General features: G+C 46.2%; 1 protein-coding gene across 1 annotated transcript in view; it reads right to left on the bottom strand.

Annotated features, from left to right (window-relative positions):
- Positions 1–608: 608 nt before the first annotated feature.
- Positions 609–12,827, bottom strand: part of LOC147661167 (ubiquitin-conjugating enzyme E2 U-like) — a gene marked incomplete at its 5' end in the record, with an annotated part of 97,040 nt that continues 84,821 nt past the window's right edge. The window contains 2 exons of the mRNA XM_086951268.1: positions 609–1,620; positions 8,089–8,213. Coding sequence (XP_086807394.1) covers positions 1,493–1,620; positions 8,089–8,213 — 253 coding nt within the window. The remainder of the gene's footprint in view (positions 1,621–8,088; positions 8,214–12,827) is intronic.

Raw genomic sequence — 12,827 nt, 5'->3', positions numbered from 1 at the left:
GTCGAAGATATTAAGGATTCCGTTTGCAGTGGAATTACAGGTGTGTTGTCAACCCCTCGCTTAAGCAGCTACATCAGGGTGGAGTTCTTGATGGGCCTCTTCTGTCTGCAACTCAGCAGACTTGCAAAACCGTAAAAAAGGATTGTGTGATTGAAATGATGGATAGATATGTGAGCGTAAAGGGTAGACTTGTGAGTGAAAGGGTGGATAGGTGAGTGGATGAACGAATGAAAGTATGGATCTAAGGATGCACAGTGAAAGAATGGATCGATGAAAGGGAGGGTGGATGGAAGGATATAAAGTTGAATGGATGATGCGAAAGGATGGATGAGTGAAAGGATGGATGAATGAATGAGTCAAAGGGTGGATGTGAGGATGGATGAGTGAAAAAATGAATGGATGGATGAGTGCAAGGATAAATGGCTGTGAGACAGGATGGAGCTGAGGGGTCGTGAACTCCCAACTTTAGCAGCTACAGCGGGTGTAAAATTCTTGATGGAACTCTTTTATCTGCAACTTGGCAGACACATGTGAATGACTGATTGAAAGTATATATTAGATGGATGTGTGAGTGAAAGGGCGGATGGATTGGTGAGTGAAATTGGATGAGTATATAGATGGATGAGTAAAAGGGTGGATGTAAGAGTGAAATAATGGGTGGCTGAGTGAAAGGGAGGTTGGCTGGGTGGATGAGTGAGTGAAAAGATGGATGGCTGAGTGAAAGGAAGGATAGATGGGATGAGGAATAGGAAAGGTGAATGAATGGATGAGTGAAAGGATTGATGGAATTAAAAAATGAATGGATGATGAGTGAATGGGAGGGAGAATTGTAGGACAGATGAGTGAAAGTATGGATGGATGCTTGAGTGGTAGCGTAAATGGAAGGATGGAAGGTTGGGTGGATGAATGGATGTGGGGAAAAGTAGAAGGGTGAATGGGTACGACGAACGGAGTGAAACGATGGATGGTTGAATGAAAGGATAGATGGATGAGTGAAAGAGTGGATGGAGAGATGGATGAGTGAAAAGATGGATAGGTAGGTTTAGATATGGATGGGTGGACAGATAAAATGGTGAAAAACTCAATGATAGATGAAAGAATGAATGAATGACAGAATGTAAAGGTGAAATCGTGGATATCAGCAAGTGGGAGGAAGAATGAAAGGATATATGGATAGATGCTTGGGTTTAAGAAACAAGAGAGCTCTTTTGAGGAGGGTTGTGATTACTTACTTCATTTGCTTGGTGCCGTAAGAGATTTGGTTCGAAGTGGGGGTATTTTAATTTTCTGGCTGCTCCTTTGTGGAATTATAATGCTGGGCACAAGATCGCATAACTGCTTCTGGGACAAAGGTTGTGGAAACTAATGTGCATTTTAGTTTGAAACTAATGTGGTGCCTTTGCCAAAACAAGGCAATCTATCACTTGGTATTCATATCAAACTTAATTTATGAAAAGGAATATGTTAGCTCGTCCTTTTATGAAAATCTATTTTAATCTTCCAAAATGTCCATACTGAGGGTGTTCGTCCAGTCTACCAGATTGTCAACTTCTTTTTCCCAGAGCTCCTCTTTATGTCTCATAGATGACTCCATTTGTGTTGCTAGAAACAGTGGTTTGTCTGTGGGGTGAAAAAAAAAATGCAAATAAGTTATTGTTTTAAAGGCCCTAGTAAATATACTACATCCTTTCAATAGAAAACATGGTTTAGTCAGAAGTGCCTGTTGCATACTGTCCATAAAGAAATTCGCTTAGGGATGATCACCTTGTAATGATTCTTCTTACACTAAAAGTAAACTCATTGTAACAGGGTCACACTGCATGGATTCATACATACGTCGGCTGTATTGTAATGAATTTTCTTAAATGAAAAGAAAAGCCATTACCTGCATACAAATGGCAACTATCTTGGAATGGGTTTTCTGTTAGTTTAGGAACATTATTCCCAGATGGCTATCTTGCACACACAGCAGCCATTTTGGAATGCTCTATAAAGAGTTTTAACAACTGCCCATCTATACCCTTCGGCAGAGCTAGGAGTGTGTGGAGGGTCAGGGGTAAGTGGGTAAGTGGGTGCTCAGGGGTGTCTTATTATGTAACAAACAGAGCAGGGCAGGAAAGAAGCAGAAAGTACGACAGAGAAAATAGTCCCTTATGCTTGCCATGCAATGCTTGACGTCAAGTCAAGAAGGTCTTATTAACCCAATCAAAACTAAATGAGAAAGAAGTATTACATAGCAGTACAAATACAGAAGTATGGAGGAAAGCCACTGAAGTGAGACAGACCAGAAAGGCAAAGAATTGTGAGGAAGGGGGGCACAAAGAGTCCACTCTAGGCCAACAATGATTACCCCCTTAAGTGCTGCCTCGGGGCGTTGACCGACGGCAGCACTACCTCCCCAGTGCTGCGCACGCCCATTGGACGTCCATTCAGCACTAGTTCCAATGGACAGCGCAGCACTGGGGAGGAATGTTTACGAGCATCTATGAGGTTACAATAGGTCTGTTTGCCAACAGGCAGTTGAAGCATTCTGTAAAAAAGGAGCCAGAAAAAGTAGGTAGACCGAATCTGGTCTTAGGGTTGCCAGTGTGTCAGCTCAAGGAGGGCCGTGGTTGGTAGTACGAGCTGGACTGTTCCTACTGGAGCAGGACCACGGCTGATTTTCATATAGATGGGTCTGAAACTAATTAGGTGGAATGATACCCTGAGTAATTGCCAGTGGTTAGACTATTTTCAGGCACTCCTCCCGTCAGCTTCTGTGCGCTTGACTCATTTACGGTGAAAAGGGTCTTTGATTTCACCATCAGACGATAGCCCATAGAGAAAGGCAAGAGGGAAAGGCAGAAAAGGGAGAGGAACATTGGAAGAGAAAGATAGGAAAAGAAAGACAACGGGGTAACTGAATGAAAAAGAATCTGCAAGAGGGAGAAAGGCAGGTGGAATAAACAGGCATGAGCTCGAATCAGATTAGCGGCAATGTGGCCCTCTGCAAGGAGAGGCAGACATAAATGATATCAGTCAGCAAATGTTTTATAAACTAGGTAAAACATGTTGAGGCTCAAGAAGCAACTGAATAGGAACCAAAACTATATAAAGCAGACATGATTTACAGGCAAAATCTATGTAGAAGGAAAATTATCTTTTTGGGGGCTTAATAAAGTGATATTTCTTTCTGTTGACATTTAAAACTCATACATGAACCAGATGCAGCGTTTTCCCCTTTTTGTTTTTTTAGCTAGTTATAATTTGTTATCAACCATTGCATAGAGAATGGTTACATTCTATTCTTTTTTGATTACCTTTGATGTCTCACACAAGATCAAAACAAAACAAAAAAATGTTGCTGCCTTAACATGGTGGCCATACGTTTAAAATAAAATTAACCAACACATGTAAACAGAAACATGCAGGTACCAAGATGGGCTTTTTTTTTTTACTTTTAATGCATATTTATTTATTTATTTATTTATTCAGAGTTTTATATAGCGCGAACAAGATCTTTACAGATATCAGAGCGCTTCACAGAAATAAGGGTGGGGATAGCATGAAGGTGACGCAACATAATATTGGGTGCAATATAAAATTCAGTAGCATGATCGGATGGCAGTCATGTTCTAATAAAAGATCAATAAACAATCAAATAAGCGATAATATAAGACGATACTGAGTCTTTCATACAACTACGATAAAAGTCAGGCGAACTAATGCTAAAGGGATTGCTTATGCCAGTATCTAAAAGTTACGGGGAGCAAAGGGGACGGGCATCGAGATTCAGTAGGTTAACGTGAATAGTCTAATAATAGATATTTAGTGAGTAGTATAAAAGGATCGACTATCCATCGACAGATATCACTTTATAATTGGTTTCTATATGTACAATGAGAAAATATAGTTAATTTGGAATTACTACAACATGAGGACTGGTTTAAACACACAACAATGACTCAATAATAGGATAAAGGTAACCAGCCCTGGAATGAAGTACACTTCCTTTAGGCAGGTGTGAACATGAGATTAGGAAAAAGTTTTAAGAAAGTGCCCTCTTTTTGCATGGTTGTCCCCACTTTTTGCTGAATTGCTGATGTACTTCGACTGAGTGTGCCTTGGGTGCCTGCCAAACAGGTGCCCAGGGTCAACATTCGTTCCCTAAAACTGCATTAAAAACAAAAACCAATTGGCACTCTTTGGCCACAGGTCAGTCCCGTGTAAATGGTACCACAGGTATCAAGGGTACTGTGGCCAGGTTAGACCTCCAAGGGCTGTTGCACTTATTTTGCCACCCTTAGAGGCCCTGTACCTTTAAACACACACATTGCCTTTGCAGGCTGCGTGTTTTGGTGCAGAACAAAGTGAAGAGTCGACAGGGATGTGTGCCATGCCGACAGCCCACTGCCCTGGCATAGGTCCTCCACCCCTCAAGCTGGGTGCACAATACCATTGGTGAGGGTACAGGTGCATGAGCCCTGTACCCCTACAGTGTCCAAGCCAATTCTTAGACATTGTAAGTGCAGTACTGCCATGAAGAGTATATGGTGTCATTACGAACTCCACAGCACCATGATGGCTTTACTGAAAACTGAGAAGTTTGGTATCATGAAAAATGCACTCAGAAGGGATCTTAGAGATGCCCCCTGAAACGCGACCTAACACTAGTGTTAAGGCTGAGTGGTTGATCACCAGCTGCCCCCACTAGACATGTTTCTGGACCACTGGGCCGAGAGCCTGCTGCTCTCGGGGGGTCTGCAACAAAGCACATCCTAGGACAAGGTGCCAAGCTCTCCTCCCCCAGGATGGGCAGGGACCACAAAGGGGAAGCACAAAGGCTTGAAGCCTTTGTGAGCTTCCCCAGGCCTTTTGCTACTTCCAGCAACTGGCCCCCACCGGTTCGGACCCCCACTTTGGGCAGGAGAATCAGCGAGAAAACCAAGTAGGAAGGGAGGTGTGCCCATCTTTGCCAACCACACCCCTCAGGTGGCGGAGGTGAGGTGAAGCACAACTCTCAGCTCCCGCCATCATGAAGATGGGGAGACCCAACCAACCAGAGTGAGGCATATGCCCCCCTCCCACTGGAGGGTGGCATAATAGTGGGTGTACCCACCCCAAGTAAGGGACCCATAGGTCCAAACCTTTACCTACCTGTAACACCCCTAAATCTAGTATTCAGGGGCCACCCTAAACCTTGCCACCTCAGGCAAGAACAGACAAAGAAGACAAGAAGAAGAAGGATCGCAGAGCCTGCAGAAACTAAGAAGAGGAGGATGCCCACTGACTTGGCCCCAGCCCTACCGGCCTGTCCCAACCTCGAACCTGCTCCAGCTAAATCCCGGTGTGTCCTGCAACCAGCAACCTCAAGAACCCGGAGGGCCTGCCCTGCCTTCCACCCAAAGACTTTGTCTCCTATGAGCACCGGATTTGCTCAACCACAGACTTGAGTGGCCAACACCACGAGGAGGTCTTGCTGGCGATCCTGACCTGAGATCTGGATGATCTCTGACCTGCCTCAACGCTCCACACTACGCCTGCAGTCCCTTTCTGGAGGACCCCTACAACTGCAACCGGAGATGGTAAGAAAATCCGGTGCCCAAATGCACCCGATGTCCCACGGCCTTGGGTGGCCCAACCAACCGTGCCCTTCATCCTCAGGCATCGCAACTTACCTCTCCAACCAGTGGTCACCTCCAGAAGATCTTCGTCCTCGAGCCTGCAGTCTTTATTGGAACTGGAGAATCCCTATTTAAATCAACAGGGCACCCGAATACAAACCAGCACCCTGAACCCCGCTGCAGCTGCAGGTGTACTTGGGTGCTAACTCGGATACCCCTTTGCCCTGAGCATAACACCAGGAGCTGTGTTCCCATAACCTTGTGGCCTGCTCGAGAGCAGCCACCAACCGGAAGCCCCTAACCCCCATTGGATAACATTGGGCCTCAGCACTCTGGACCCGGCCGCCCTAGTGCCGCTGAGGGTGCTTTGAGAGTGCATCCTTGAACCTGGGGGACCCTTGAGTCTAACCCTAGAAAGCCAACTCCCCCAACAAAGTACTTACCTGTTAACCGATAACTCTTTTTCCTCCAATAGGATAACATTGACTGTTTTCTTGTGAAAAAGTTTTTAAGTGTGGAGTTGGAAAATCTATAAAAACCTATACAATTGTGTTCTAATTGCCGAAATGCATTTACTTACCTTTATTCAGGAAATGTCCCAGCGTAGGATCCAGGTATGTTACACTGTGTAAGAAAAGTATTCTGCAAAGCAATATAAACGATTCTACTAAAGTAATTACAAAGTATATGTACAATATTTCAAAGTATTGCACTAGAAGTGATTTATCTGTAAACAAAACCAAGTATATCCCACTGCATTAATTTGTACTGTTTACTGCAATGTTCAAATCCACTTAGCTGCACCTGGCTTGACTTGGTTCTAGAAATAAAATAACAATACTATTTTTGATGCAAACAAATTGGTCGGAGAGAGAGAGAGAGAGAGAGAGAGAGAGAGAGATCTGGTGACCGAGGAGGATTTTTGAACAAGCTTTATTTTGATTGGCTGCCAGCACTCCAAACAAAGAAGAGTTGGCAGCCATCTTGTGACTTGATAAACCCAGAAAACAGTACAAAAAAAAGATAAAAAAACAAGAAAAGGTGGCAGGGTAGAAACACCCTGGGCCTCTAGGCTTGCTCAGGGGGTCCAGTACCCCCCCAAAAAAATGTCAAAATAAAATTGCCCCGGAGTCGCGCTGGGTTTTCCTTAAGCCCCCGGGTGAGCCAGGTCCTGGGGGCAATCCAAATTTAGGAAGCAGGGGTCCACCTCCCCGAGGTTTTGCTCATTATGAGCGGGGGCACGTGGCCCCCCGCAGCCCGCCACCTCCCCGGGGCGTTTTTAAAAATCTACGAGACCCTTATGCTGCCCCAGGCCCGCCACCGCCCCAGGGTTTTTCTTATTATGGGCCAGGGGGCCTTGCGGGCCCCCAAACCCTGGAAGGGCAATTAGTAATAATACGTGTGGGGGGGGGAAATTCGCCCCGCAGCCCTGGGGACCGCCACCACCCTGTGGTGTTTTTAAAAATACTGCATGGAGGGGCTCCGGCCCCCCCAACACTGCCTCAGGGAGCACCACCTCCTCTGTGCACTAATTATTAAAATGCAGGGGTCCGTTGCGGACCCAGGCCCCTGAGACCACCAACTCCCCGGAGCTATGTTTACATTGGGAGGGGGGCTGCGCAGCCCCCCTCCTAGAGCCCTCCCTGGGGACCGCCACCTCCCAGGGCCGGCTCCAGCAATTTCCTGGGGTACCTACCCCCGGGACATTGCAGTTTGTAATGACAGGGCAGACATTGCTTTGCTTTGTGGAAGCGAGAGCAGGAAACATGGGGTGAAGAGGTCCTCTTGTGTCCTGGGGACCTCAGGACTAAAGTGGACTTCATCCCCCAAGCAGCACTGCACCAAGAGGTGCGTTTGCAGAGTGGTGTATAAAGGGTGTGTGTCCTCGGACCACTCTCAGCAATCCAGCTGTGTGGGGTTTACTGGAGGTACCTGGTGGGCTAGTTGGCCCCAGGGTCCCTTAGGATTCAAGGCGACTTAATCCCCCAACCAAGAACGCACCAGGAGGGGCGTTTGCAGAGCGGTGGAGAAAGGGGGATTGCTTGTGTCCACCTGTCAGAAATCCCACTATCTGGGGCATACTGGAGGTATCAGGTAGGCTAGTTGGCCCCTAAGGACTCCCAGCAGCGAAGGGGACTTTCATCCCCATCTAAGAGCGTGCCAGGGAGTGTGTTTGCAGAGTGGTGGGGAAAGAAAGCGTGGCCTGCTATGACACTTAGCAATCCTGCTGTGTGGGACTTACTAGAGGTAATAGGAGGGGTAGTTGGCCCCCAAAGTTGACCTGTTACCTCCAGTAAATCCCACACAGGATAAAAAAGATGGCATTTATCACAGAGTTAAAGAGTATAGTGAAAGTTAAGATTTTTTTTCCTCTAATTATTTTAGTTCACTCAACAAATGATAATTGGTAACGCTAAAAGAATACCACTTACATTACTATAAAGAAAAATTGTTATTTAGTCAAACAAGGCATATAGTACATTACCTGATGCTTTATGCGGCAGATAGGTGTCTCTCATTTTAATTTTGCTCACTCTTGACTGCTTCTCATAATCGTGTTCCTTTGTCCTTGTAGGTTTTGTGAATACTCCACGAACAACAATAGTGTAACTGAGTGGAAAAGCATATGTTATGTAGAAATTGTATATATAAAATTATGTTCAGAATCCTTTTTATATCAGTTTTACCACAATACATAGAACAAACAACAAACCTGTACATGAAATCTGATAATGGTACGAAAGTAAGAACACCGAGTTCTAAACCTGTCTGGAGAAAATTTAAAATATTTGAACAGAAGTAAATGTAAGTTTAGAGAATAGATTGGAATAAGGACTTCACCAAATCACAACTGAGTCTAATGATACAGAGGAAGCACCCTAACACCCCGCATAGCCAACACATATTTTTGATTCTGTAATGTTTAAGAAGGGTGGATAATCTGGGTATGAAAAACCCTTATGGAGGGTCTCTTTTTCATTCAGAATATTTTGACGAAAAATGTTTCTTGACGAATTTCTTCAAAATATAATGTTCACATGATTTTAACACACTATCTGCATTTTTGTCTTTTAAAGGGAGAAGGAAAAACATTTTAATAATATTTTTTATACTATTTTCTAGCACTTACAGAAGAGATATATAGTTTCTAGCACTGTAGTGATGTTTTGACCTATATATTAGCAGCAAGCACTCAACTAAGTGACTCATTCTGTCTGTCTTTTAACTAGTTCTGAGAGACAGGTGGGATAGGAAGAGGGTGAGTTGGCATTTCAGAACTTAATTTGAGACATATCACGATTTTCTTGCTAGGATCTTGAACCCAGTTGCTTGAGGTATTGATGTCAGTATTTTGGTAAAGCCTTACAGAGAGCATTGTACATTTCAACCACACTTGAATTGATCACACCATTTCTTTTTTTTATTTTAACATTTCTTTTTATTAAATATTATCGACATGACATACCATATTGGAAGGAACTTGTTAAGGAGACACCGTACATTTGAAGTATTTTAGCTCTGGATTACAGAGATTCAAATCATAGTGCACAATGTGTAACTATCAGGGGGGTGTAAGGTTTTCATCTTCATTCAAATGTGCCGGCAGGGTGCAAATATCTCCTCTGTAGGAGCTCCAAGGCCCCCATACCCTGTTCCATTTCCTGGGACACCCTCTGGCTTTGTAGACTGACTTCTCCCTGAACATGCACCAGTCTAGATCTTCCTTCCATAGTTCTATTCTGGGTGGTTGGAGAGCTCCCCAATGTCGAGCGATGTTTCTCTTTGCTATCATTATTGCCTGTGTTGCCCATAGCTTAGTGTAGGAGGTGAGGTCCGTTGGTTCTCAAATGTTCAGGAGGCACCTGCGTGCCTCTGGACGCAAGTCTATTGTGAGTACCTTGCTGAGTGTGCGGTGTATGGCGTGCCAGTAGGTTTGTATTTGCTCACACTCCCATATGATATGAAAGAAGGTGCCGTTTTTCCCACATTTACGTCTACACTCCGCTTACAGCATTTCTTGAGTGCTGCCTTGATTATAGTATGGGGTGGGCTGCACTTTTAAGAGTGAAGCAACACAGCTTGGTGCAGGTAGTTGATCATACACAGACTATTTTGCACTTTACAATTGATTTGATTGCCGTATGTATGGAATGTTAAATTCAATCAATCAATCAATCACTGAACTTGTAAAGCGCACTATTCACCCGTGAGGGTCTCAAGGTGCTCAGGGGAGGTGTGGGGGGTGGCTGCTGCTACTGCTCGAAGAGCCAGGTCTTGAGGAGCTTCCTGAAGGTGAGCAGGTCCTGAGTCTGCCGCAGGTGGGTGGGGAGGGTGTTCCAGCTCTTGGCAGCGAGGAAGGAGAAGGATCTGCCTCCGGAGGTGGTACGCTAGATTCGTGGGACAGCGGCGAGGGTGAGGCTGGCGGACGGGGGTGTAGAAGTTGAGTCGGTTGTTCAGGTAGGCTGGTCCGGAGTTGTGGAGTGCTTTGTGTGCGTGGGTGAGGAGCTTGAAGGTGATCCTCTTGTTGATGGGGAGCCAGTGAAGGTCTCTGAGGTGGGGGGTGATGTGGCTGCGTCGGGGTGGTGGAGGATCAGGCGGGCCGAGGTGTTCTGGATGCGTTGTAGTCGCTGTAGGTGTTTGGTCGGGATTCCTGCGTAGAGTGCGTTGCCGTAGTCGAGCCGGCTGCTGACGAGGGCTTGGGTCACCGTTCTTCTGGTTTCTATCGGGATCCACTTGTAGATCCTGCGAAGCATGCGGAGGGTGTTGTAGCAGGAGGAGGAGACGTCGCTGACCTGCTTGGACATGAAGAGGGAGGAGTCGAGGATGAATCCCAAGTTGTGTGCGTGGTCCTCGGGCGTCGGTGCTGTTCCTAGTGTTGTCGGCCACCAGGAGTCGTCCCAGGCAGACGGGGTAGGGCAGAGGATGAGGACTTCCATGCTCAGGGGAGGTGTGAGGGGTGGCTGCTGCTACTGCTCGAAGAGCCAGGTCTTGAGGAGCTTCCTGAAGGTGAGCAGGTCCTGAGTCTGCCGCAGGTGGGTGGGGAGGTGAAGGACTGGGTTCTTTAAGACCCAGCGGTGCCAGGGGACAACACCTGAAACCTTCGTGGGTAACCTGCTCCGGCGTACGAATGACAGAGACACGGGACACTTCCTTCGGCGTCAAAGATTCAAGGTTTATTTACTGCAGGGAAACACAGAAGTCACAGGAAGTACAACGAGTGTAGTTCGGGGAGACTGCTTCAAATTGGTTCTGTGGATCGCTCCTTTTATACAGAATTCTCCCATAGGTTTGCATAGCACACAAAGGTTTACAACACAGTTCCCACAATTATCCCCGAGAGGGGTCGCTTTGGTCACTTTGATACACACAAGGTCCGGAACATAAGTGCGGAAACATTTGGCGGTTCCCAACTGTAAAAACCCATCTTCCCACCATTAGTACATTCCAATCGGCAGTAAAACAGATCGAAGAAGGAACAAGAACAGGTGTGGAGGAAGATGGAAACAGTGGGGAGATTGGAAAGGGTGTAAAAGGGGAGGTATCGGGAAACACGAGCTACAGGCATCAAAGGGACGTGCCTAATGAGATGCACGGCTGAGACAATAAACCGGCACGGCGAGATGAGCCTCAAGCGGCGCCATCTGCCTTACAGTATCATCCCCCTCATCATAAAGACACTTACAAAGGACGTGTGTCTTCCGCAAATATCTTGGGAGCCCCAGGGTCGCGAAGCGGACAATGTCCGTTCGCTGGCTACTTGAGGGCAAGAGACAAAATGGATGCCGTATCTAAGATGGAACCCGTGGGTACAGAAGAAAAACCCACGTAACAAACGAACGGTTTAAGTTAGCACAGCGAAACTGCGCACACTTACTAAACTCGTCATTTGCGGTTCGTAGATACCAGACTCGACCATATTCGTGCGAGTCGAAAACACCACTTACAATTGTCACGGAACCTCAGACGCTCCTTTTGCCCTCATGTAGGCAAGCACTAGTCGGAATCATACTCGATATTCATCAGACCATCTAGATGTTGCTGTAGCATAGCTCTGTCCAACCGAGTTCCATTGGTAACAGGCGGCTGTCTCATACACGTTGTAGCACAGAGGCCACATAAGGCAGGACCGCACTGCACACAAAGGCAACACGTGAACAAGAACGCCACAACGACTCCGATGATCATCAGAATCTTCCAACCCCAAGTCGACATCAGGCCCCAAAACCACCCAAGCAGCGTCCAATCCCCTACATCCACGTGTATGGATTCAGAGATTTTATGCAACTTTGAGATGGCTTGATAGACAGTCGGAGCGTTATCAGGAATGAAAATACAGCAGCTCGAATGGATCACCTTACATACCCCACCTCGATCTGCTAAGATCACGTCTAAAACCATACGGTTTTGTAACGTCATAAGTCTATCCGCCTGAAGTTCCGTGGTGATATTACCAAGGGCACTGGCAGTAATATTAGCTGTCGATTCTACCACTCGAGTCAACTGTCTCAGGTTCCTACTATTAACCATAGGTCCCCAAAACGGAAGGAAACCCTTGAAAAAGTCTCCTGCCTCTTGACCGGCAGTATCCTCTTCGCTAATTACGCCTCTCACAACTCTAGTCTTGTGATAATCTGCATCTACAGTGAACGTCGGAGGCAACAAATTTGTGATAAAACATGAGCCCATGAAGTCAGAGGGCAACCATGCATACACACGGTCATGACAGACAAAGTAGGTACCATTGGCAGCCAGAAACACAGGGGACGAGATCATCGGCAGCATCTAATTTTCGGTGCAAGCACTCTCTCCAAGTCGGGCTTTCGATCTTCGGCCACGACCCATTAGACAAAAATTACCAATGTGGGGTACGACCCATATCGGAGGCGAGCTTTTAAGCTGTTTATCACTCGTGAGCGCACTATACTCAACCTTACTCAGGACCCTATAGGCTTGTACCTCTTCCACTGGAATGAGCGATGGCTCATAGATATCTCTATCTAAGTCTTCTATCGCTATAGACAAAGGCTTATAGTACGAGCCAGGGCCAAGGTAGGGAGAACGTGGCTCTCGATTGGGGTGAGAATCTAATGCGCTTCGAAACATTGTTTGAAATGCTCGAGCAGACCCTTGGGAACTATACGGTAACACCAGATATGGAATTCCCTTATCCGTAGTATGTGGCATCAACCCACACACCCAACAATTAGTAGTGTTAACCACTAA

Source organism: Lissotriton vulgaris, unplaced genomic scaffold (genome assembly GCF_964263255.1).
Source record: "Lissotriton vulgaris unplaced genomic scaffold, aLisVul1.2 SCAFFOLD_766, whole genome shotgun sequence".
NCBI lineage: Eukaryota > Metazoa > Chordata > Amphibia > Caudata > Salamandridae > Lissotriton > Lissotriton vulgaris.
Note: the sequence above shows the minus strand (reverse complement) of the source record. Positions and strands in the feature narration are given on the sequence as shown.